Source organism: Podarcis muralis, chromosome 14, assembly GCF_964188315.1.
Source record: "Podarcis muralis chromosome 14, rPodMur119.hap1.1, whole genome shotgun sequence".
NCBI classification, from domain to species: Eukaryota; Metazoa; Chordata; class Lepidosauria; order Squamata; family Lacertidae; genus Podarcis; species Podarcis muralis.
The window spans coordinates 2,542,591-2,569,043 of record NC_135668.1 but is presented as its reverse complement, the minus strand read 5'-3'; the positions used below and the strand labels follow the sequence as shown (position 1 = coordinate 2,569,043).

The following is a 26,453-nucleotide window of genomic DNA, read 5'->3' as shown; positions in this document are numbered from 1 at the left end:
GGCCCAGCCATTTCCTTAAGGCAAGAGAACAACGTATCAGACTAAAACGATAAATATCGCAGATTCTGCTCGGCCTGGGCCTGGGCATTCCTGGGCAAGACATAGGACCTGGCATAGGAGCCAACTCCAGGGGGCCGAGGGGTCTTTGCCCCACCCCCATAAAGTATTTGAGGAGGCCTGCCCCCCCAAAGTTGATGGGCACTGCCATTCAAATGGGGGGTGTGTGTGATGTCTTATGATCAATTATATGGGGCCTGGCTTACCTGGGCACCCTTGTGTCCTGACCTATCTCACAGGGTTAGTTGCAAGGATAAAAATGCCATTACCATCCAGAGATCCCTGGAGGATAATTTGCTTATTAATGGCCTTTTTGTCCTGTTACAATTTCCTCCAAGGACATCAGGGTGGCATAAACAACACACTCACACCCTTTATTCTCACACCAGCCACCAGAGCTGTTCAGGGCTTTATAGACCAATAGCAACACCGTGAACTTGGCCTGGTAGCAGATGGGCAACCGCTACAGATCTCTGAGCAGTGTCTCACTCCTGCCAGCAGCAGGACTGCTGCATTTTGCACTAACTGCAGCTTCCAGATCAAGCACAACAGAAACCCCACAGAGAGTGTACTGCAGTAATCCAAAGTACCACACACATATCTCAGTAGAGCCTGAAATGTTCCAGTGGTAGAGGAACAGAACTGCTGACACAGCAGCCGCCCAAGCGAGCATCATAATCTCGACACCCAGCACAGACAGGCAGATCAGAATAATCAGCAAAATGCAGCAGAGAGATCAAGGGTCCATCATGCCAGGCCCAGCTGAACAAGCCATTTAACATTGCAGATTTGGAGGTGCCAGGAGAAACAGGAGCAATTCTGAGTCTTGAAATGAACACAAATTGTTACAATATGGGACTGAAAAAGCCACTTTCCATGATGTGTGCAAGTTTGTTTGCTTACTGTATTTATTTTGAATGCATCCATTTATACTTCTCCTCTACTGCCCATCCAACATTGTTCTTTGGGTGTGTTGATTACATATCAACACTGAAAAACCATCCAAAGTAATATTCTTGAACCCGTTAATGAGCTTTGCTGCAACCCAGAAATATCTCACTCGCCTGGTCATATTTCTGCAGTCACACAGCATACCCTCCTCTCCCTCAGAAATACTTGTGTTGGGAGCATTCCTTTTGGATACATGCAAAATGATCTCTCATTTTATTAGCCAAAGGGGTTTTTGCTTAATGGCCTCTATGGCTGATAGCCACTAGAATACACAACATGTTATATAATTATTACTACTACTACTACAACTAATTTATTAATCACCTTCTAAACCACTCTCTCAAGGTGATTAACACATGGGATAATTAAAAAGTTAAACACACAAATACAAATAATTCATTTAAAACCCTAACCAGTGAACACTCATGGTGAAAGGTCCATTTATCCAGCTGGGAAAACCCGTTGGAACAGAAACGTTTTCAACTATTTCCAAAAAGTTCCAATAAGGTTTCTTGGCAGAGATACTGCTCCACAGAACAGGAGCATCCACAACAGAAGCCCTTCTCCTAGTCACTATGGAGTACGCTTCTGAAATCTTTGGAACTTGCAGCAGAAACTTTTTTGCAGACTGCAGTGATCTATTGGGAACATGATAAGGGATAAGGTAGTCTCTCTAATAACCTGGTCCTGATGTGTATAGTGACATATGTTAGTACCAACACCTCAAACTTGGCCTGGTAGCAAATTAGCAGCCAATGCAAATCCTGCCAGCAAACTCTTAGGTGCTGGGGGTGGTTTCCCCCACAAGTAGCCTGGCCACCACCTTCTGCACCAGCTACAGCCTCTTGGCCAGCCCAAGGGTAGCCCCACATAGAGTGCATTGCAGTAATCCAACCATGAGGTTACCAATGCATGGACAACTCTGATCAAACTATCCTGATCTTGGAATTGCCATAAATGTCTTACCAATCCAAGTTGCCATAAATGTCTTACCAATCCAAATATGTATGCATCTACCTGGGTAAGACCTAAGGGAAACAGTAAGAATGGGCAGTGGGGGGGGGGGGGAGGGAGAGAAAGAGACTGAATTTGGCATGTGACTAGTAAGAGACAGCTCCCGAGAGCCACAAGTGTTGTTGGGTTCTGGGGGACTGATGCTCTCTAATGGATTAGCACCGTCTGGAAACTTAAGGCTCCAGCACCCTCTTTCCCAAACTGATCGAACTACAAGCTGCCCCTGAAACAGTACTGACACTTTCAAAAATTTCAAAATTCAACACATGCTAACAAAGTTCCAAATTTAGACCAGTCCATCTGGTGCTAGCTAGAAAGATGTAGCCTCCAGTATTTGTCTCCTGCCAACAGCCTGATGTATATAAAGAAAACAGATATAAAACCTAATTGGCAAGCATCTCAGGGATTAAGACTGCAATGCAATAGATGCTAACCTGGATGGGAGGTCTACTGAACACAATTATCATCGGCTTGTTTTAACACCTAGGTGGGCTTTTTCACTAGTGGCACCAGTGCTGTGGAATGCTTCTCCTGCTGAAATATGAGAGGCCCCCATCAATATTGGCATTCCACCAGCTCTTGAAGACACACCTGTTTCCTGACTTAAACATCCCATTTTTCAATAGGCTTGTTTGATTGTACATTTTAATTCTGGGTGTTTATTTCAATATTTTGATTAAACAGTTTTACTGTACACTTTAATTATGTGTGTTTTTCATAACAGGCATAACAGGCATATAAGCATAAAAGCCACCGGTGATTGTGTGGTATATACATTAATAAATAGCAACGAGAGCTCTATGGCATTTACTTGTGAGTGAACACATGTAGGATCAAGCAGCGAGCAGCCAGTCTACCTGAAAGATTGTATCTCCCCATACGAACCTGGCCAGGTGATAAGATCCTCAGGTGAGCACCTCCACTCTGTCACCACCATAACAGAGGCACAGTTGGCAGTGATACGAGAAACAGCCTTTTCTGTGGCTGCCCCCATATTGTGAGATTCCCTCCCAAGAGAGCTGAGACTGGCTCTCTCCCTCTCTGCTATCTTTCTGCCACCAGCCTAAGACATTCCTGTTCAGACAGGCCTTTGGAAACTGAGGTGCAGATGAGGCTAGCCACTGGATTGCTGCCAGGGCAAATTATATTTTAACTGCCAGTTTTAAATATGTTGTGATGTATTTTCACAAGTATTTTAAACTAGTTTGTTGCTTGGACAATCCTAGTGAAGCACCAGTAGTTTCTGGTGAGATCTTGCCAAAGTCTTACAAGATTTCATGTGTTCTATGAGATCTCACAAGATCCTGGCAATATCTTCCTGAAAACTTCTGCCAATGGCACTTCTCTGCTGCTGGTGGAGACGGCAGGGTGGGCAGCAGAGGCGAGGCCAGTGCCCCCCTTGGGCTTCCACCACTCAGAGGTGGGCACCTCCCCCTGCCTCCCCAGTGGGCAGGGCCTGCAAAAGACAGGTGTACCAGGAAAAGGAAGTGACATTATTTTTAGGAGGCACTCTGAGGTGACCACAGGTAGCTGGGAAGTTACCATACTTAGCAGAGTTAAATACCCTCTCCACAAGCAGCTAGACAAGCGAGACTCTCCTACTTGGTTTATGCAAAGATTAACATTCTGCATACTTCAGTCTGCGCTGGTTTACTGCCGGCACCATTTACTCTGGTTCTGATAGTCAGGAGGAGAGACAGGTCATTGAACTCCTGGACCAACCTACCAGAGACCCTGTTCATTTCAGTCTGCACGTTGAAATCCCAGGAGCCCTTCAAGCACATATCTGCATCCATGAGGGCTAAAAGCACACCTTTCTTTTTGTTAAACAAAAGCTGAGATTCACATAAAGATGTATTTTCCCTCATTCCGTGTTGCCATGGCCTATGCACATAGCCCTGATTATTACCAGGTCAGGAAATAACTGAGAGCGCCAGCTTCAGGGCAACTGTTTGCCTTTCTGCTTAAAGTGATTTTACATACCGTATCTCATGAGCCTGGTCACAGAGAAGAGGTCAGGAGAGGGACCAGATGGTTAAAATTAAGTCAAATGGAAAGTGCTCCGATTCCACAGCCCAGTTTATCCACTGGACAAAAGAGCAACAAAAACTCTCAGTAGAACAGCCACCCAAAGCACAACATGGACATAATTCTCTTATTTCCACCACAGCTGCCCATAAAAATCAGGAGGACTTGACAATGTGTGTAATTTACAAGCTGACTGGGAAAGTAGGTGCAAAGTCTCTTTACCATTCCTTGACCAGAGCATCACCCACATCGCACCAGAGCCAGTCTTTAAATCAACCTGCACAAGCCCCTCTGTGGGAGACATGCAGGCAGAGAAGAGGCGGCAAATCTGCCTCCAGGAACAAATCCAGGTGACTTCCAGAAACTACCTAAACATCAGGACCCCTCCAAACAGAGAGCAACTCTCAAGGCCTGAATTGGACCCAGTTTTCTTCATAGATAAAGCGCTGCTGAAGCCTTACTGGAGATAAGTCATTTGGAAGGATGACATCCTTCATTTGCATTATGGAGGGAATTGTTTGTTCAGATTTGCTCTGAAGGAGTTGCAACGGAAGGCGTGGGGGACCCCACACTCAGGGGCCAAGCAGAGAGCTTGAGGCCTCCCTATTCGCCCCTCAGGACTTTCCCACATGCTCAGGCCAACTCCATCATTGACCCTGCTCTGGGGGCTTGAAGGAGCTGAGAGAGGATGCGGGGGGGGAGCTGTAGAGGAAGAAGAGGTTGGGCAAGAGGTTGGTGAGCAACACAAACAGGAGCAGTAGTGCCTAGTATTAAAATATAACTTACCCATGCCTGTTGCTAGCCTGGGTGGAGAGACATGTGGGGAGGTGGGTGTTGGGAAACTTCTGAGTTCTGCATGGCTGCAATGCACCCAGGATTAGAAACTCAGGATATAAGCTAATCGCCAAACATAGTGTTATGTACTAACCTTGGATCCTAGAACAATAGGCAAGTAGGATCCTAGAACGGAACAACTGATTGGCTTGCAGGAAAAGACCAATCAGGCTCCAGGAGGGAAGCAGAATCAGCCAATCAGACAGGACTCATTGTGTAAATATTGTATATAAAAGCCTGAGGTTTGGGGGGCAATTCAATCACTGTTTTACAAGCTACAATAAAGAGCATGAAATCACTACAGGACTCCAAATATATTTCACATAGGTTTTGGTTGCCACAACGGAATGTCTAGTTTCCATTTTTTTCAGTGAGAATAAAACAAATTCAAGCTTCAAGGAAAATAGCAGTGCTGCATTGCTCATTCACCTTTGCCTCTGGCCACCAACATCCCTTGCATGAGTTGCCTAAAAGGTTGCTCATGATGAGAGCTATCAGATTAAGCAAAATCAGCTGTGCAATAACGGAGTTGCTAAGTGAAAGGCAGACCTTGCTAGAGTGAAGTACTTCTGAGATAATCAACTTATGGCAAGTTCACAAACACATATAAGCATGAAAGTAACCTTAAATGTTTTATCAGAACATACAGACAGAGCAGACTTGTCTATTTTAGGTGGAATAATCGCTTCCCTCCACCCTTTCAACCTACTTTTAGAGATACAATCTGCTCCTGCCCTCTGTTCTCAGTGGCTTAGAGTGTTGGACTAGGACCTGGGAGAGACCTAGGCTCAAATCCTCACTTGGCCATGAAGCTCACCCTGGCCAGTCATTGCATCTCAGCCTAAACTACTGTGCGAGGTTGTTGTGAGGATTAAATGAGGAGGCAGGAGAACCACCTGTGCCACCTTTGGGGAAAAGGTGGGATACAAATGCAATAATAATATTAATCCTAATGATTGTAACTTGGTGGCCCCTGCGATTTTCTGCAGATCAAGCTGGTGTTGAAAAGCATGCCTCTTACAAGACTCATCAATTCCACAAAACCTTTGGCACAACCCTCTAGTCCCTATTTGTGTGGGCAGCAAGCCTAGGAAGAGCATAGAAGGGACCCCAAGGGTCATCTAGGCCAACCCCCTAGAATGCAGGAATCTCAGCTAAAGCGTTAATTACAGATGGTCATCCAAGCTCTGCTTAAAAACCTCCAAGGAAGGAGAGTCCACCACCTTTCCAGGGAGTCTGTTCCACTGCCAAGCAGCTCTTACTGTCAGAAAGTTATTCCTGGTGTTTATTCGGAATGTCCTTTCTTGTAACTTGAAGCCATTGGTTCGAGTTCTCCCCTCCAGAGCAGCAGAAAACAAGCTTGTTCCCTCCTCCATGTGACAGCCCTTCAGATATTTGAAGATGGGTATCGTATCTCCTCACAGTCTCCTCTTTTCCAGGCTAAACACACCCAGCTCCTTCAAGCTGTCCTCATAAGGCTTAATTTCCAGACCCTTGATCATCTTGGTCTCCCTCCTCGGCACAAGTTTCAGCTTGTCAACATCCTTCTTAAATTGTGGAGCCCAGAAATGGACACAGTATTCCAGGTGTGGTCTGACCAAGGCAGAAGAGAGTGGGACTGTGACTTCCCTTGATCTGGACACTAGACTTCTCTTGATGCAGCCTAGAATAGCATTAGCTTTTTTGGCTGCTGCATCACACTGTTGACTCACGTTCAGCTTGTGGTCCACCAAAACCCTTTAAACTATAGTTAAGGTTAACTGTGGTTCACTGGGACACTTCCTAGCTGTAAACCATGTAAGATTGCTTAGTATTATTTTCCCCAACCCTCATATTGCAGATTGGGAAAGGTTGCTGAGGCTGAAATTGGGGACTTTCTGGGTCAAGAGTTCAGTCTCTTTGTTACACTGTTGCCCCAACCCTCACAGGATGGCAACTTCCCAAAGGTCAAGGTGTAAACCAGTTTCCAACTCAATTACAGTGGTGCCCCGCAAGACGAATGCCTCACAAGACGGAAAACCCGCTAGACGAAAGGGTTTTCCGTTTTGGAGGTGCTTCGCAAAACGAATTTCCTATGGGCTTGCTTCGCAAGACGAAAATGTCTTGTGAGTTCCTGCAGGGTTCCCCCCCCCCCTTTTTCCCAAGCCGCTAAGCCACTTATCAGCTGATTCGCTAAGCCGCTTAACAGCTGATCCGCTAAGCCGCTTATCAGCTGATCCGCTAAGCCGCTAATAGCGCTAATCCGCTAATGGGCTTGCTTCGCAAGACGAAAAAACCGCAAGACGAAGAGACTCGCGGAACAGATTCTTTTCGTCTTGCGAGGCACCACTGTATGCCAGTTTAAGTGGGTGCTGATAGGTCAAAGTTCTGAGTTAAACTTCTGGGCCCTCAGCCTGCCTTCAGCTGCATGCCCATGTTTTTGCAGCACTGAAGGCTCCAGAATGGAACTTGATTACTCAATCCATTACTCTGCAATGAACACAGAAAGGTGCATGGGGACAAGGAAGAAAGCAAGAGACAGAAATGGAATCCATAGCGGGTGGGGGATCAGAATAAAAGCAAAACTTGATTTGCAAATAAAGTCATTTTTCCTTCCAACATTAACTCCATCATACAAACATTTTGATTTCCCTAGCGATACCCTCTCCCCATCTTCACTGGATGAAAAATTAAATAAAACAGTACAAGTCCTCTCTAATATTTGCTATATTTAGATAATGAAATGAAGCATACACTTAGGACTTTGCCATTAGGAAACTTTTAATAACAGACTAGATTAACACCAAGCAAGCTAAGAGATGGTCCTTTTAAGGAATCCTACAAATACTGAGTGATCTAGCTTCATTTTTTCAAAGTTGCCTTCTGTTTGCTGAAAAGAGCATGAAAGCAAAGCAGTAGTGAATATCTGCTTCTCTTGGGCAATTTCTTAACAGATTAATAAAAAATATGATCCTCAGCAGTAGAAATTGCAACTCAAGTCATGCTTAGGCTCAGAGGACAATCCATTCACTCTGGGCAGTTTATTCTGCAAACCTCTTCAAACTACTTCAGTCTATCCACAGAAGTGAAGCAACACATTCCCTCCTTTTGCCAGTACTGTAGGAATCCCATCCTATGGACACTTCCTACTTGAAACTGGTAATTCAAACTTTTTGTTTAAAAGAAAACAAAATCTCCAGGATCCTAACATGAGCAATCTGAAAAAGGGAAGGTGGATAAATGAGGAATTCTCTCTAGTGCTGTAACTGTTTGACCTGCTTTGCAGCAAAAATGACAAAGACCCTTGTGGTACCTTTCTGCAACAAATTTCTTCCTGCAACAAATTTGCATTAAAAAAATAAATTTATAAAAATTAACAGTCCTAACCATGTCTACTTAGAAGTAAGTCCTGTTTGAGTCAATGGGGCTCACACTCAGGTACCTGCCATTTGGATTGCAGGCTAACAGTTACGATGGCATAAGCTTTACATGGACAGGCGGGCAGCCAGTGTGGTGTAGTGGTTAGAGTGGCAGACTAGGATATGGGAGGCCAGGGTTCAAATTACCACTTGGTCATGAAGCTCACAGGGTGACACTGAGCCAGACCCGCCTCTCAGCCTGACTTACCTCACAAGGTTGTTGTGGGGATTAAATGAGGAGGAGGAAGAGACCCATGTATGCTACCTTGAGCTCCTTGGGCAAAAGAAGGTGGTATTTTAATGCAATAATAAATAAATAAAAATACATACAGGGGTATAGAAGAATTGTAAAAGATGGGAGTTAGACAGCAATGAAATGCAAAAATGCAAGCAATTCATGTAAAACTGCTCTGTATGTAAAAGGAGCACAGTGACCACTCACAAAATACAATCCCTTACAAGGGCTTTGTCCCCTGACACTGGTCAAATCTGGAGCTCCTCCTCCAGTGTAACAGCCCCATTGAGTTAAATTAAGTCCTTCGGACTTAAGCCCATCTATTAAAGGTGCTTCGAAAGTCCTTTCAGCTGAACTGGGATGCACAGATGGGCACCTCCTTCTCTCAGGACAGGACCTTCAAGTGGGAGCTCACAATCTTTTTATCTGCAGGCTAGCAAGGATTTTACCCTGTTGACTCTTACCTGCTTGACTCTTCCTAGTTGTTAAATAAATGATACGCCAAGAAAACAGAACAAAGAGAAGGTAACACCTCAGTCCAATGCATGAAAATAAAAGAATGATTCATTTCAGCAAGGTTAACGTCTATGTTATTTTATGCTATGAATTCTGTAAACGCAAGGTCTTTGTCAAATTAAATGAACGTCTGAGAAGAGGTGTAATATCACTGCTACCGAATTATCCCAGTGCCCTTGCCCAGGATGCAGTACGAAGTGGGTGCAAAACCAAGTTCAGAGAATACATTTTGAATCCAGTTACACGGAACCCTTTTTCAGAAGGCGGCAGCAGCCGAAGCACCTAGTGGAACCCAGAGGTCTCTAGCCGGCATCCCCTGAGAGTGGGTTTCTCAACAAGAAGGCACACCCCACCCTCACAGGGGGTAGGATAGGAAGATCTCAGAGGGCATGTGAGGGGAATTTTTTAAATAAAAAAGTGCAATCTAAAATTAAAAAATAAACACCACAAAATCCCAATCCATCTGGAAATTCGTCAAAATCATTACGAGAGCCAGATCTGAAGGGTGTGTGTGTGTGTGTGTGTGTGTGTGTGTGTGTGTGTGTGTTAGGACAGGGGTTTAAAAGGGATGAGAAAACTGCCCTGAGCAGTGTCACCTAAGGAACGCTTTCTGTATAAGACCAAAGATCAACCTCGTGAAACAACCTGATTCCCACAGGGATCAACTAGATGCCACCAAGGAGCCCGGAACAGGGACGTGGCCAATGCCCCCCTCCTGATGTTCCCCGATCTACTGCGCCTGAACGCAGGAGCTCCCCGTGCCTCCTCTGGCAAAGCGCGGCTGGGAGACCCGTCTCGGAATAGCGGACCCGCCTTCCTAGGTCAAAGCAAGGACCCGCCTCCCTCCCTGTCCGAGGTAGACTGCTCCGGAGCCTGGAGGCTCTCCTCGGAGGGAAGCGCGACTCGCCCGCCCGCCAGCCCGAGGGGCGAGGGAACTTCCCGGGCCCGCCTCCGCCCCCGCGGAGAAAGGCCCGTCGGGCCGAGCGCGCCTTACCGAGAAGCCGGCCCAGAAGGGGCAGGAGTGCCGGACGCGGGCCGAGGTGGTGAGCGCCAGGGCGGCGAAGCTGACGGCCACGATGAGGCAGCCGAGGACCATCTGGGTGACGCCGAGGGCCAGCATGATCCGCGAGCGGGTGCGGTACTCGCGCAGGCGGGAGAGGCTGCTCAGCGAGCGCGGACCCCCCGCCAAAGGCGGCGGCATCATCCTCCTCCTCAGCGGGGCGGCGGCGCTGCTTCGCCCGGCGGCCACAGGCATCGCCCCGGCCCGGCGGCGGCGGCGGCGGCGCTACCGAGGGAGGGCGGCTCAGCCCAGCCCGCCGCCACGCCGGCCCGGAGCGCAGCGCGCAGGGGAGCCGCGCCGCCCTCGTCGCCGCCGCCCGCCGCCCTCGCCCATGGCCGCCGGGCCCCTCATCGCGCGGGCGGCATGGCCGGTCCAGGCTCCGCTTCGCCCGGCTGCAGGGGCGCTCTGGCTGGCGCCGCCTCCGCCTCTAGCGCCTCCTTCCCCTCCAGGCGCCGCTTAGCCTCCGCGCCGGCCGGGCAGGTGCTGCAGCGCCGCCGCCGCCGCCGCTCCCCCCGCCCCCGGCCGAGGAGGGGCCTGGAGAGACGCCCCGCCCCCTTCCAGCTCCAGCCGCGTCTACTCGAGAGGAACTGGGCATTTCGGGGCGCGGGGGCTTCCCGCGGCTTGGGCTTGTTTGCGGGCGGGCGGGCGGGCGCCGGGGCAGAGTCTGGAGAGACGCTGCCAGTCCGTGCCCGGATGGCCCGCCTTGGTCTAAGGCAGCTTCCTCAAGCCAGGCCAGGGGGCTCATCGGCCTGCCTGGCCGTGGTCCCTGGAAGAAAAGCCACACCTGTTCCAACAGACCACAGAAATAAATGTAGAAAGAAAGATTAAATCTTTAGGGGCATGGTTAACTGCTGAAAACAGAAATATATTTAAGGATGATTACATACCTGAAAGAAGTTAAGAGAGATCTGGAAGTGTGGGGAAGGATGAAACTATCATTTTGCGGAAGAATATCTGCTCTAAAAATGAATGTGCTACCAAGGATGCTATTTTTATTTCAATCTATACCCCTGATAAGTGGGATGGGACACACCAGAGAATGGCAGGAAAAAATATCCAACTTGATCTGGCAGGGGAAGAAACCAAGAATAAAATATAAGTTACTAATTGATTCTAAAGAAAGAATCAGCTTCTTGCCAGATTTGAAGTTATATTGTAGGAATGGATTTTGTTAAAAAATACAGATCTATTAGATTTGGAAGGTCATGATAACAGGTTTGGGTGGCACGCATATTTATGGTATGATAAAACAAAAGCACATAAAGGATTCCTGAAGAAAATCAATCTATGAGGTGTGGGATAGATACAAAAACTTAACTAGAACGGAGAACACCATGATGGCGCTGAAGCAATTTCAGTTAAAAAATTAAATATGAGAGGGGATTGGGCCACCTATAAAGATTTGTTAATAGAGGCAGAAGACCAACTAAAATGGAGAAAAATTGAAGATATAAGAGAATTATTAATGGATTGGTTACAGTATCACTAAACAATTTTTTTAAGGTAGACAAAAAACAGTTTTCATACAGTGAGATCGAGATTTGAAATAGATCTGTGAATAATGTGAAAGTGCTGTCAAAAATGTACAAACTACTTTTGGAATGGTATACAAAAGATGAAGAAGTCAAGGCAGTGATGATACACTGGGCTAGAGAATTTGGGTATAATATCCAACTTTCATCTTGGGAAAAGTTATGGAAACGAAATAAAATTTACTGCATGCTGTTCATTAAAAGAAAACTATATGAAAATGATGTATTGTTGGTATCTAACACAGAGTAAAATTGCAAAAATGTACAAAACGAGTTCAAATCTGTGTTGTAAATGCAACGTGAAGGAGGGTACTTTTGACCATATGTGGTGGACATGTACACTGGTAAAGGCTTTCTGGGAAATGATATATAATAAATTAAAGAAAATGTTTAAAAATACTTTTGTTAAAAAACCAGAAACCTTTTTGTTAGGTATAAAAAGAGATACCAAGAGAGGATAAAATACTTTTTATGTATGCAATGACAGCAGCAAGAATGCTACCAGCCCAGAGATGGAAGGAAGAAGTACCAACAAAAGAAGAATGGCAGACGAAACTCATGGAGTATGCGGAGATGGTGAAGCAGACAGGGAAGATCTGAAACCAGGAAGATCAAGTACGGTATTTTTTAAAAGACTGGAGTAAATTCTTAATTTATTTAAAAGACCACTGTAAACAGTTAAAATCATTGACAGCGATGTAATGACATTTGTAATGTGGAATTAAGTATGGTAACTGGATATATAACAGATGGATAATGGTAAAAGATGCAAAAAAATAAATCTTAAATATGGAACCCATTAATAATAATAATAATAATAATGATAATAATAATAATTTTTTATTTATATTCGGGCCAGGCTCAGGGCCGCTAACACCAAATATGAATTAAAGTAATTGTAATAGGAAGAAAACAACAACAAACAAACAAACAGTTGATTAAAATACAGCTTAAAATGCAGGGAGGGAAGAAGGTCCGAAGGTTCAAAAGAACCTTTTATTTTAATGTTTGAAATGGTTAGTTAAAATCTATAAAAGTGTGTAAACCAGTGAAGAATACTATAAAAAGAAGAAGATAACCCACCCCTGTCCTTGCCAGAGAAGATCTGCAGTGGTGGCCAACAAGCTCTCCACCATCGCTGGTCCATGAGCTGCTCCCAAGGTTCCTGCGATGCAGTTTGGAAAACGCTGCCATGCAGATTTCAGTACCTCCAACTTCTGGGTTGGAGATACAACTAAGTAACTGTTCGGGTTTTTTTAAATCAGCCATTATTTGGCTGCTTCCTCCAGCAGCCAGTGAAGGCTTTGCCTACCTGGAGCTACGGTCCTTCTCCTTCCCTTAAAAAAACACGTTCAGTGTCACAACATCCCCACAAAAATGTGGGAAACTGGCATGGGTACAATACAGTTGCTGCCAATGGGAGGCTGGTCACCTGGGCATGGAGCTTAAATGGGAGAGAGTTAAAAGTTTTCCCCAAAATAAAAAATAAAACTAGATGATTTCCTGTTACCTGCATACCCCCTGACCTTCCACTTGAACTGCTACATCCACTTCTGCCAATCCCAATCCCAAACTATTCCCAAACCCAAACATCTCCAGGCAGAAAACCATATTCATATAGCAACTGCTAGGGCAGCCCCAGACACTTGCTTAAATCTATATATATCCATTTGCCTCCTTATAGGTAATCCAGCCAACCCACTCCCAAATTGTGTGGGCTTTTGACTCTGAAGCCCTGGCAGTTTTGCAAGCCAATTAGAATTATTCTTGCATTCTGCGCATGCCCAGACCTCCTCCTCAGTAAAGCAGCCTACTGAACTGTAGAACTGTAGAACTCAACATTCTGCTGAGAAAAAAAGCACACCAAGGACTCAGGCCAATGTAAGTTTCAATAGTGGGAGTGGTCCCTACTCACAATTCAATAGTCAATAGTAACAAAAACTAATCCATTCAAAAGTATGTATTATAATAGAGATTACAAACTCTAACAGAGATTTCAAAGTCAAAGAGATATGTATAACACAATGATTCGTTACAAAGATTTTCTCTTTTTCACTCGACAATAATGTTGATGCTTATAATTTATCAGCTTGCAGATGGAGACTCAGTTTCAATCATAGAGCAGAAGTCAAGTTATGGATTGGAAATCAGGACGTCCCTGTTTCGATGTATTCACCTTCATCAGCTGGAAGTATCAAATATTACATGAAAATACATTTAAATTCTAAATTGTCATAAATTATGAAACAGTCATAAACTGTAGAACTGTAGAACTAGGCACATTCTGCTGAGAGCCTAACTACACTGATCAGCCATTGGGTGGTATTTTCAAGCCCCACGTCCTTTGCTAATGTGGTTTCAGGTACTCTGCAAACCCTTCTTTCATCAAGGAGGTTCAGCTTTACTTGCTCCATAGCCTGACTTCATATATCGCCTCAGGCATAAGGCAGGTGGGAGGGAGGCGGAGGGAGGACAACATTGTGCTAATTTAGGTCCCGCTGGGCTCCCTGGCCAGATGTTGCCCCCTCACAATTCTGAGCAAGATGGACCATTCTTCTGACAGCCTAAGTCATCTTCCAAGGTTCCCCTGAGGAAGGCCAAAATTCACATATCATTTTGAAATAGCCAGATCTTTGGCTGCAGATCTCCAGCATCTTATAGGGATAACTTTCCTGAGTCACCAGCTCCCTTTCTTAGACACTGTACTTTTAAGCCCTCTGGCTATATAGCTGCCGTCCAAGGCAAGGTGACATTGCTCCTGCTTCTACTTGTGCTTTCTGATGACTCAGTTACACACCTAGCATACAAAAGATGCCACCTGTAAAGATGGAGGATAAGAAGAGAAGCCAATCCTTACTAAGTTCTCAGCTTTGAGAAAGTGGGCAGAAATAAAAACCCCCGTTGTGTCAAAGTGCATTTTTTCCTGTTGAAAGGGAAATACTTGATTCTGTGTGTTTTACAGGGAAGAGTCCAGGGCAGTGCTCAGAAAAAAGCCGCTCCCATCCCATTACTTGAAACAAAGCATTTAAAAACAAGAGTAAAAACAACCCAAAATGCTAAACCTTAGACTCATAGCTAGAAGCAGTATGAGCTGACAGAATTAAGAAAAAGTAAAACTTAGGGAATGCCTAGATGAGATTTTTAAATATAGAACTGATGAACAAGGGTCTTCAGTAGCAAATCTGCTTAGGTTATAAATTTCAGAACTAATATTCTCAGCTCAATAATTTTTGGTGGAAACAAGTCTGACGAATGTCTAGATAAAAAATTTAAAATGAGGAATCAAATGGAATATTTGGTATGTTGGGAGAGCAAAACGACTTAGTGTGTTTGGAACAGGGAATGCAAGAACTGGGGGGGGGGGTCACCATGGGAGGATGTCAGACTCCAAATTCAAATGGAGATAGCAAAGGGAATAAAAGTCAGAGGATGGGTGGGGGGAGAGACCAGGGAGGAAATAATGAGAGAATAAGTAAGCACAGGAGGGGAGGGAACCTCTGAATCGCACTGGGTGACCTTGGGCCAGTCACTGCCCCTCCGGCTAAACCTCACAGGGTAGTTGTGAGGATAAAATGTGGTGGGTGAGAACCATGGACGCCACCTTGAGCTTGAAGGAAAAGGTGGGATATAAATGCAATAATCAAATAATACATCAATTACTTTCAAGTAATTAAGCATAGGATCAGGCTGTTAGTCTAGCAAATAGCTTGTTTTGGTGATTGGAAATGAAACACAGAAAGTTTCCTTCTACGAATCAGACCACGAGTCCGTCTAACTCAGCGTTGTCTGCAATATTGACTGCATGTGGCTCTCTAGAGTTTGACTCCAATATTGACTGCATGCGGCTCTCCAGAGTTTCAGGCAGGGAACTCTCCTCTCAGCCTTGACCTGGAGATGCCAGGGATTGGGCAAGGCTGGCACCTCCTGCATGCAGAACAGATGCTCGACCATGGAGCAATGGCCTTTGCCAAAACTTGGGCATGAGAACTGAATCTAAGAACCCAAACCCACCAATTGTACATCACCATGGTAATATGGAGGTCATGTGCCATTACATAGGATCTTCTTACAGCCCTTCTGGATTGTTCTAGTTGGTTAGAGCATGGTGATGATTGTGGGATATAATGCTGTCAGTCAAGTCCGAGAGGACTAACTGCCTCTATGTGGCAGGCAGTTTGTCTATTGGTTGCTGCAAGGAGTGTTAACTGGTAACTGCTCAGATGTAGTCTTCTCATGATTCACTACTATCTAGTATATAGTTTATCAGTTATGTAACCTAAGTCTACCTTCAGGTTGACAACCTGAATGAATCTGATAGTAAAGTAGTTTATGTTAATATGATTCAGATTCATGTGTGTTTTCTTTAAGAGGGACTGAAAGGGATTATCAACCAGGAAGGTATAATTATTGATAGGACTCAAACAAGTTAGCAACCCGCCTGTCGCTGCATAAACTCAAACGGGATGGTTTAAACTCTGCTAAATTATATAAATGTTCCCACACTGATAACATCAAGGTTGCAGGTTCAATCCCCGTATGAGACAGCTGCATAGTCCTGCATTGCAGATATTATGGGCTGTCCTGTGAATCCGCTGGTTGACATCGCGGAAGAACGTTGCCTCAGGAGAGTGAGGAAAATCCTCAGGGATGATTCACATCCTGGCCGGCACTTTCTTGATCTCCTGCCCTCAGGCAGAAGATATAGAAGCAGGATTAGTCGCACCAACAGGGTAAAGAACAGCTTCTATCCGTGGGCTGTTGGGCTGCTGAATGAAAAGATAACAACAGGGCAACTGACTTTTGGGTTTGGTGGGTGTGCGCCAGCAAACGAGGGGAATTAAGACTAAGAGAGCTGAGTTGGGGGTGCTCGTGTAATCTCACTGTATACAAGTTGTACAAGTGGCAATAAAGTAGTTCAATTTCAATTTCAGGGGGTTGGACTAGATGACCCTCAGGATCACTTCCAACTCCACAATTTTCTCTCACTCTCTCTGATAAAATATGTCAAGTGTTAGAATACTGTTTCATCTCTGTCCCTTTCACAGAAACCCCTTTGAATAGAATCAGGGAGCAACTGCAGAAGTAATGCAGCCAAGGCCATAAACAAACCTAGCAGCAGAGTTCAGTATATCATTGCTCATAGGTCCTGACCGTAAGTAGTTACCCTCCAATGTGCTACTTTTGGAAAAGATAAAATTGGCTTCGTCAGCAGTTGGAGCAATGCCCGCTTTCCCAGAGGATGAATTATAAGAAAACTTTGATTGCATCTGTCTGATCTCAAGCTAATGAAAATTTGGTACCAGGAGGAACTGCTCATTCCATATGCATCAAGCATTTTACGAATGGATGCCTAATATATCTAGAGGTTTTTGTTTTGTTTTTTGTTTTAAATGCATTTATCTTTGCTCCATTCTGTGGTGTTGCTTCCCAAGATGCTCAAGCAGCCAAGCATTCAACATTTTGTAGCCAAAGCACTCTCTCTCCCCCCCCCCCCCACCAGGCCTATGTGACATTGGCTTCTTTGGTTCAATAGTCCCTGCCTTTGCAAGGCCACCTTTAATTCAAACATGCATTTCTTAATATGATTACCATATATTTATATGGTGGGAAATACTATTATTGAGACACATCTTACACCAGGCCATTATCCAGCAGGGGAGCCCAACCCTCCAACAGAAGGCTAACAAATGTGTTTAAGTGGTTAGAGTGTCGGGCAGGACCTGGAACACCAGGGTTCAAATCCTCACTCAGCCAGGAAGCTCACTGGGAGACCTTGGAGTCAGTCGCTGCCTTTCAGCCTAACCTACCTCACAGGGTGGTTGTGAAGATTCAGTGCGCGGGGGGGTGGTGGGGGAGCTATGAACACCAATCTGAGGTCCTGGGAGAAAAAGGTGGGATATAAAATATGGAAAATAAGTAAATTTACTTGGTTTTTCTTCTCCATATCTGCCCAAAGTGGCAAGTCCCATAAAAATGGCAATAAAACAATTAAACAACAATGAAAGCAAAACAGCAAGGACTAAAGAGCCAGGATAAGGACAGCATAGTAATAATAATAATAATAATAATAATAATAATAATAATAATAATAATAATAATGAATTAACAGTGATAATTATGGAAAAGATTAAAGATTTAGCCGACTTCCTTGGACTCCCTTTGATGTCAGAGTCTTTTAGCTGCCATTAAAGAGCACTAAAGTGTGCTTCCTTTACCCTTTAAATTTTTTCCTTTGCAGTTCAGAAATATGACGGCGGGATCACTCCATCAGCTCTCTTATCGGTCATCAGACTTCATTTGAGCGCCTGAAGAACAGGAGGCTTCAAAGGCAGACCTTCAGCTGCTGTTGACCCTGAATTGTGTGCCCTGCAGAATCCCATTCAAAGCTCCTGTCAGTTGACCCTGCCCAGGGCTGAACTCAGAACGGGTTGCTCTCCCTGCTTTGAAAGGAAGCCATGGTGCCCAAAGTCAATAACAGAATCTAGCCGAATGTTGCCATTCTAGGACCTATGTTCTCTAACATGATAGCAAGACATGCCTGCAATTGTCAGATGCCCCAATTATACAGTACTGTACATGCTTCTCATTGCTAATAATTTGCACCAGGAAGGGCTTGGAACAGTTTCTTAATGCACAGACAGTACCTTCTTTCACAGGTTTGGTGAGTGCATGGAGAGGTGCCTGAGCTGGATTTGGGGGCAGCAACTAGGTGGATTAGCTAGGCTTGGAGGGACTCTTGGCTCAAGGGGCAATTGCCAGAGGCTATCTGCTCCATCATTGGAGGAAACAAGCAATAAAAGCACCCAGTTTGACTTGTAAGTCTGGCAACAGTAATTGGCATGTGGCCATTGATGTTTGTTTGATTTTCATCTGTGGGAAAATGTACTGCATCAGCACCTGATCAACAAACAATGTGCAAATATTGCCCCTTGTGGGACAATAAATCACATGGAGAACTTGAAGAGGAGCACACAGAGTCTGCCATCTGCAAGGGGACCCAAAGCTCCAGGGAGCTTGCTTCCCCACTCGCTGACAGAAAGAGCACTTGTAAAGTCTCTGTAACTAAGCCTTAGTGCCTGAGTTGTCTATTTTTCATCCCCCTCCAAGTCGTTTTTCCTTTTGTGCCATGAATTTTAGCTTGTAAAACCTGAGGGCAGAGACCATTTCATTAATGAGCATTGTAAACCACTCCAGAAGCCTTTTTCTCAGTTAATGAGAGGGGTTTATAAACATATCAAATAAATAAATAAAATGATAATGTGTCAAATTCATGAAACTATGAAACTGAAAGAGGCTGTGTCATACTTGGTGTGCCTTTTGGTCCAGGCCTAGAACAAGGGAAGAGAACAGGGATTGGGTCTGCTTTCACCATTCCCAGTCTTCCCACAGTCAACTGACTGGAGCCTCAGCCTCGGTGTATAGAGGTAGAGACCATCCTTCCTGGGTCTTAGCCTAATCCTGTACCCATCCTTTTTTATTCTGAGAGCCACATCCCATCATGGGCACCACATGTCTATGGTGGGTGCAGGTCAGAGGCAAAGAGGGTGGAAATACAAGTAGATGGTATGTCAGCAACTGACATGACTCATATCTTTGCACAGTAGGCAACATCCCATCCACAAAGAAACCAGAGGCTTACACACACCTCCGCATCGTCCATTGAGAGACATTCAGTTTAAGAATACGTTTTTAAGGGACTCCTGGCTGAGTGGCTCCCTGAAGCAGCTAGACCTTCCAGCAGTCAGAGGCCCCCTGAGGGGGCTTTCTAGCCCCCACTTGCTCTACCTGGTCAACTGTTCCAAGTCTCACACGTGCTCTTCTGTCCTGGGTTTCTTGCTGGTGTGGGGGAAGGGCCTTAGCTCAGTGGGTAGAGGACCTGTGTTGCATGCAGAGGTCTCATTCAATCCGCAGCATCTCCAGGTATCTAGCAACAACAATTTATTATTTATACCCCATCCATCTGGCTGAGTTTCCCCAGCCACTCTGGGCGGCTTCCAACAAAAGATTAAAAATACATTAAAACATCAGTCATTAAAAACTTCCCTAAACAGGTAGATCTGGGAATGTCCTGTGTCTGAAACCAATCAGTGTACATAATAGAAGGAAGTGTCCAATGTTGCACACAGAATCAGAAGGATCGGGGGGGGGGGGGTTGGCCCGGCTCTGCCAGTGCCACCCCAGTGCTGGAAAGGGCAGGTGCATATGCTCCACCTGTTGAGGGCTTACCCCCTGTGGCTCCACTCTGCAGAGTCAGTGAAAGGCAGGAGCAATGGGGAGGAGTCTTAGGGATTTATCTCTTCAGATTGTCTCCCTCAATTTCAAGGACAGGAAAGGGGGCGGGGACAGAGATGCTTCCCATCAGTCCCTTTCCCAAGACTATTAGTGAAATGAAGGGAACTGTCAGTAAGGTGGGCAAGAACCAGGTTTTTCAAGGGGATGATAAATTGGGACCACTGACATTGTCTCCTCCAAGCCTCAACTATTTCTCACAAAGGGAACTGTCCTTGGACCATCAAAAATGGAATTTCAACAGTTGCAGGAGAGGCAACTTCACTCACACATCCCATTTTCTGTTGGAGGCACAGGATACAATTCTTGTTTGGTAGCAGATGAAAAGCATATAATTCCAGAGATGACCTAAGGACTGTGCATCAGTCTGCTTCACAGAGTCTCAGACAGGTTTCCTAAAAATAGAAAAGTGAGTTTGCTGAAACTTGGCAGTGCAGAATCAACGTCTACAGGCATCTTTCAGTCTGAGCAATGAAGAGAGCAGGTTTCCATTACTCATATGAGTGTCACAGAATTCTCTCTCTCTCTCGGGGGGGGGGGGGAGGACCCACAATTAACCTCAAACAGCAATGAAAAGTAGTGCTGATGGCAATATAGAAAAACACTGCAGCATTCATATGTGACTCCTCCAGGTGCCGATTATTGAGCATTCAACATGATTTGCTGGTGAAAAAGCTTATGCATAGTTAGACTATGTCTGCACTTCATTAAACCTCCAGTCTAACTTTATGGGCAAGTCCTATGTCAATGCACATTCATCATAATGTTCTTGCAAGGTGTTTATATATCTTGTCATTCATCATCCATTCTGAACTTTCTAATGCATTTCCCCATCACTTTCTTAACAGCAAAAAGGCCAACAGAGCAATATAAAGGTAAAGGTAAAGGTAAAGGTACCCCTGCCCGGACGGGCCAGTCTTGACAGACTCTGGGGTTGTGCGCCCATCTCACTCAAGAGGCCGGGGGCCAGCGCTTTCCGGAGACACTTCCGGGTCATGTGGCCAGCGTGACAAAGCTGCATCAGGCGAGCCAGAGCCGCACACGGAAACGCCGTTTACCTTCCCGCCAGTAAGAGGTCCCTATTTATCTACTTGCACCCGGGGGTGCTTTCGAACTGCTAGGTTGGCAGGCGCTGGGACAGAGCAATATAATGTGCTTTAATTATGCCAGCCTATACTTTGGGTATGTCCTTGAATCCCTCCCACAAAACAAAAGGCAAGCCAAGAGGCAGCCCTGACCTTCACTGAATAACATTGAAGCAATGGAGAGAAGAAGCCTCTCTCAGAGCCCAAGGGTGACACAAGGTGCTTAAAGCCCTCTGGGAACAGCCTCACAACACAAATTTGCATAGAATATAATTTACATGTATAGATATGTGTGTTAAACGTAACAGAAAAGAAAAATGTATTTATAGTACTAGGATATTTTTAAAAATAAAGTAGTTCTTGGGGAAAAGGGTGATGCTGGGCCATCCTGGACCATGCAATATATTTGACCCCAAACTCCAGACTGCCCAGGAGTTGGGAAGTCTCAGAATTATTTGTATCTGCAGCTGCTATGCAGCCTTTGCCAACCTGCTGCCCTCCAGACACTTTGGCTGGGGCTGATGGGACTTCTGGAGAGCACCAGGTTTCCAAAGGCTACACTGATTGCCTGTCCTCCTCTTCCCAGTCAGGCTTCTCACCCTTTTTCTGCTGGTCCTATAACTCCTGGGCCATCTTGCAGCCCATTAAACGCATGGAACTCCCAGAAGTTCATTTCTAGCCCCCCACAAATTCTTTTGCAGAAGGAGCTCAGAGGATAACCTGGTTTGCTCCCTGGGCTCATGTGGCTTTTATGGCTTGCTGTCTGTGGATGTGATGCTCCCTCAATGTTTATTCTAGAACATCACTTTGGCATCCAGGATTTTTTGCTGCACTTTCCAACCTGGAGATTAACTAGGAAGCAAAACCTATTACAGAGCTGGCAAAGTGCCAGTCCTTAAAATGGGTGGGGTATGCAAGGAAGCAAAGAGCAAAGCAGGGAGGTCATGCACAATGTGCCTGAGGGCTCCGTGAAGGAGAGAAATAATGTGTACTTCCCTACAAGACTGTTGTTGGTGGTGCATGCTGGGGGTGCTGGTTATTGTGAGCGGGGGTGGGGGGTGGGGGTGGGCATTCCTTGCAACCTGGTGTTCCTAATGCAACATTGACCATTTCCATATATGAGTAAATAACACCATTCACTTACATGGGAGAAAATGAGGGGCTTTGGTTGGGATGCTAGCCTGGCTTCCTACCTCATGGTTACTAACTTAACAACAACACACATGTAATTTTATTTCCTGAAGCAGGGGGGTGGTGGGAGGGAGAACAGCACCACACAATACAATACAAATTAAGTGATAAAGAGAAATGAAGAAATAAGTATAGGAACAATAAGGGAATCCTCCCTGAAAACAGTCTTCAGTGTATCAGGGAAGGGCTTGTGGGATAGGTAAAGCACCAGGAGGAGAGAGGATCACAAACTATTGGAAGAGTTTGGCTATGTATGCCGTGGAGGCTGCTCCACTAAGACTACATACATTTATATATTGATTTATATTTACACACACACACACACACACACACACACACACACACTTCATTACTTTCAAGGGTTTCTGCCTGTCTTTCCCTCCCTTGCAAAGGCATCTTCATATCAAGGCTAGGAGTGCAAAGAAAGGCTTGCATGTATTCAGTGGTGGTTATAATGCTATCGATTCAACACATCCATTGCATTCATTCTGTAACTTAATCAACCCCCCCCCCCCCCAGGACTGTCTCCTTCGGATGGAGCAGAAGTGCTGTCATCATCTTAAAAGGCTGAAATAATTTACAGTCCAAGGAGTCACTGGGTCTTACTTTTTGCATCCTGGGGATAAAAGGGCTCTTTGTCTTATTGAAATGAGATATTTTGGGGCTCTCAGTACAGCAATGATCCCCGTGGATGCTATTAGCCCGAATCAGCACTGTACTCTCTGCTCCTTAACCATAATAGATGAGAGGAAAGGCTGGCTTCCCAGGGTACCAAGTGGGTGATAACCATCCAAGAGCAGGTCTACTAATGAGCTGGCCAATCAGGCATCAGCAAGAGCATCACTCTGAAACAAGAACGACAACCTCTGTAAGCCCAGAGAAGAGAGATTGGAGCCCACTAGAATGGCAGAGAGCAAATTGTTCCTCATGTAGCCAAGAGCAGTTTTTTTTTCTCTCTCTCTCCTTTCTGAAAGGGACTAGTCCAGGCACAATATTCACTTGTTTCCAGCTTTTGTTTTTGTTCTTAAACTCCTGCTTTTCTCAAACTCAATCCACCTTGGAACTAGCAAGGAAGCTTGATGCAAACAAACTATTTCAGGTGCAAGTGGAAAACTTCTAATGTCTTCAGCTCTGTGTAGGGCTCTGGGGCCACATTCACACCATGTCTTTAAAGTGCTAGGATGCCACTTGCAATAGTCACAGCTTCCCCAGTGCAGTCTGGGGGCTGTGGCTTACTAAGGGAGGTGAGACAAGCCCCTCCCCTCCCCCCTCACAGAACTACAGTTCTCAAAATTCCCTGTGAAAAGGGATTCACTGTTAATTACCCCCTCTGGGAACTGTAGCTCTGAAGTACTGCAGTTCTTAGCTACAAGTTCTCCTTATGGCCATCTGGGGTGGAGAGGTTCCAGGAGAGGAGAAGGATCTATCCGTCGCATGGACAAGAGGGACCCCCCCCTGCACACTCTGCCTTCCCTCTTCTGATGCAAGGCACGTCTCTCAGCACCACCAGATTACCATTGCATGTGGGGGGCAGCCGGGTGGCCCCTGCCACAGACCCCCGACCCCGGAGAGCCTGTTCAACTCAAAAGGTCTCACACACGGTCTAGAACTCTACTCTTCCAGGGCTCTTCAGCACACAGAAAGAGTATTCCAGTGTCAGGCTACAGAGATGGGGGCGTGTGGTGGGGGGAGCAGGAGACAGTGAGCAATATTTGCATGAGGAGAATAAGAGAGCCCTAGGACACTGCATTAACACTAGGACATCCAACGAAGCTGAATGTTGGAAGATTCAGGGCAAACAAAAGAAAGTCCGCCTTCATGCCGCACAGAGTTAATCTATGGAACTCACTCCGGCAGGATGGCTTTAAAAGAGGATTAGATACGTTCACAGAGGATAAAGCTGCCAATGGCTACTAGCCATGATGACTATGCTCTGCATCCATGGCTGGAAGCAGTTGCACTTCTGAATACCAGTTGCTGAAGCCACAGGATGGGCGAGGGCTCTGGGGGCCAGGTCAGCTTGCAGCTTTCCCTCTGGGCATCTGCTTGGTCTTCCTGTAAGAGCAGGAAGCTGCATTAGATGGGTCTTTGGCCTGATCCAGCAGACTCTGCTTAGGTTCTTAGCAGGACTTAGTTTTGATTGCATTCATCTTAGCTTGTTTCTGTTTACTGATGATTTTTTAAATTGTTACTCAAATCTCTGTTGTAAACCCTGAGTAACTGTCAAGGAAACCCACACTTAAAACAGCTTTATACCACCCCCAAGTTCCTAAACCTACACATAGTGCTGTAAGCACAGCAAATATGCTATTGACACAAGATACATGACCTAACTATCACCAGTAGCTTCACATCTGCCACACCAGTAATATATTCATATTGTCTATGAGATCATACTTGGGCAATATCCCAGCATGATTTATCCTAACGAAGTAAACATGGCATACTAAATTCACCAGCGTTTGGAGGTGAAACCTCCCCAAATACTACCAGTTTTGAGAACATCCATCCTGAAAACTAGACAGCACTTTTAGAAAAGGCCAATAATAATAATGGTTATTATGGGACAATGAATAAATTGTTCACTGTTCCCCAATGAAATAATTATTCTAATGTATTTGATGACAAATGCACATTGTTAACGAGCAACTCATTAACCACAACAATCTATCCAGTTCGGCTGAAATTACGGCCTAAGTTAATGGTTGAGAGCATGCATTTCACATAAAGAATCCTCCACAATATCATTGCATCCTAACAAAAGCTGCAGTCCTCTCGTTAATTGCACACCGATTAGCTATGGGGGGAGGGGGAAGAGAAAATATTTTAATTATAGACCAGGAGAGAAAAGTAGGAGAAGGCAGAAAATGAGACCCTTTTCCTAATAAAATCCATGTCGCTTACCATAATAGCTTCACTTCATACATGAATAAATGCTGAAGAATAGGCATCTTGCTTATAAATTGGTGCTGTGCTGAATCACCATAGAAAAATCCTGGTACAAAGCTTGCAAGGGCTAAACCAGGAGTAGAGAAATTCAATCCTGGGGTGCATGGGTGTAGCTGGGGGGGGCAGGGGAGCAGCTGCCCCCCATAATAAATAAAAATTAATACAAAACAATACAAATCTGAGGTTCTGCCCCACCCCCTAACCAAAGCCAGTTAACTTCACTGATGCTGTGTGGATTTTTCCTTACCTGCTCCTGACATCCACTTGTGGAATGCCCTCTCTAGTGTTGTTTCATTTTGGGACTTTCCTATGGCTGTTATTGCAATCACCTTGAGACCCCCAAGGGAACCCCCAGAGGAGGAAGGCTCAGAGCCAGGGGATTGTGGTGAGACACTGAGGAGAGGTCAGAGGGAAATGACTGGGAGGAGGTGTTGGATGCTGAAGGGGCAACATGATTTAGTGAGCAGGAAGAGCCGGTGACAGGGAGCAGGTCAGACTCCAAGGCCGAAGCAGAGGGTGCTGAAGAATCCTGGGAGTCTCCCTCTCCTGCTGTGACAAGCTCCCTCCCCAGCTCCAAGAACGCACAGAGAAATGAGGAGGGCAGAACAGAGAGCAGAGGTGCACAGACACAACTTGAGACTGCTTGGGAAACATCCAGGAGAGGAGGAGCCCTAGAGAAGGTGGAGGCAGAGACCTTCAGTCCTGACAACTGCTCCTTAGGGGCAAGACCTGCAGGGAAGGGTTGCTGCGTTGTATGCCGTTTCCTTGAATAAAGAGTTAACTTTACTGACAATGGAGCCCTGCGCCTTTTGTCCCGACCTGCGTCTAATTCCAACCCTGACACCCAGCCTATACCAAAAATGGTCAACATCTCCCACTCATTCCAGTTTTCCTGCCTTTCATTGTATGGACCTTTCCCTTCCCTTTTCTCTCTCCTAATGTCCATAAACACCCAGAGGGCACCAAAAGGCTGCTGTAACCATTGGACAACATTCTCTCTGGTATTGTCATTATCACTGGAAGACAAGAATTTTGAGGTCACTAATTGTTCCTTGTGGCCAGAGACATATGTCTAAGTGATGGACCAGAGCCTGTTGTTCAACCTCAGTTTCTCATCTGAGAAACAGCCAATTAATAACCTACCTAATAAGGTTGTCACAAGGATGAGAATGAAAAGCTACCTGTATTGAAATGCGAAGACGAAAGGGTTCTGTGGCTTGGAAATCTGAATGAAAATTAATATTCTGCTATTGAATTGTGAAATGTGCTGTAACACACACACACACACACACACACACACACACACACACACAC

At 45.4% G+C, this 26,453-nt stretch overlaps 1 protein-coding gene and 1 long non-coding RNA gene across 3 annotated transcripts in view; one reads left to right on the top strand and one right to left on the bottom strand.

Annotated features, from left to right (window-relative positions):
- Window positions 1-10,311, bottom strand: part of ENTREP2 (endosomal transmembrane epsin interactor 2) — a 174,297-nt gene extending 163,986 nt beyond the window's left edge. For both annotated transcript variants that reach the window (XM_028705805.2, XM_077918861.1), the window contains exon 1: window positions 10,028-10,311. In XM_028705805.2, coding sequence (XP_028561638.2) covers window positions 10,028-10,288 — 261 coding nt within the window. In that variant the 5' untranslated portion in view covers window positions 10,289-10,311. The remainder of the gene's footprint in view (window positions 1-10,027) is intronic.
- On the top strand, window positions 10,059-18,909 carry LOC114584197 (uncharacterized). Its single transcript, XR_013390639.1, has 3 exons — window positions 10,059-10,166; window positions 12,113-12,240; window positions 17,864-18,909. It is a non-coding gene; the product is annotated as an uncharacterized LOC114584197 (long non-coding RNA).
- The last annotated feature ends 7,544 nt before the right edge of the window (window positions 18,910-26,453 follow it).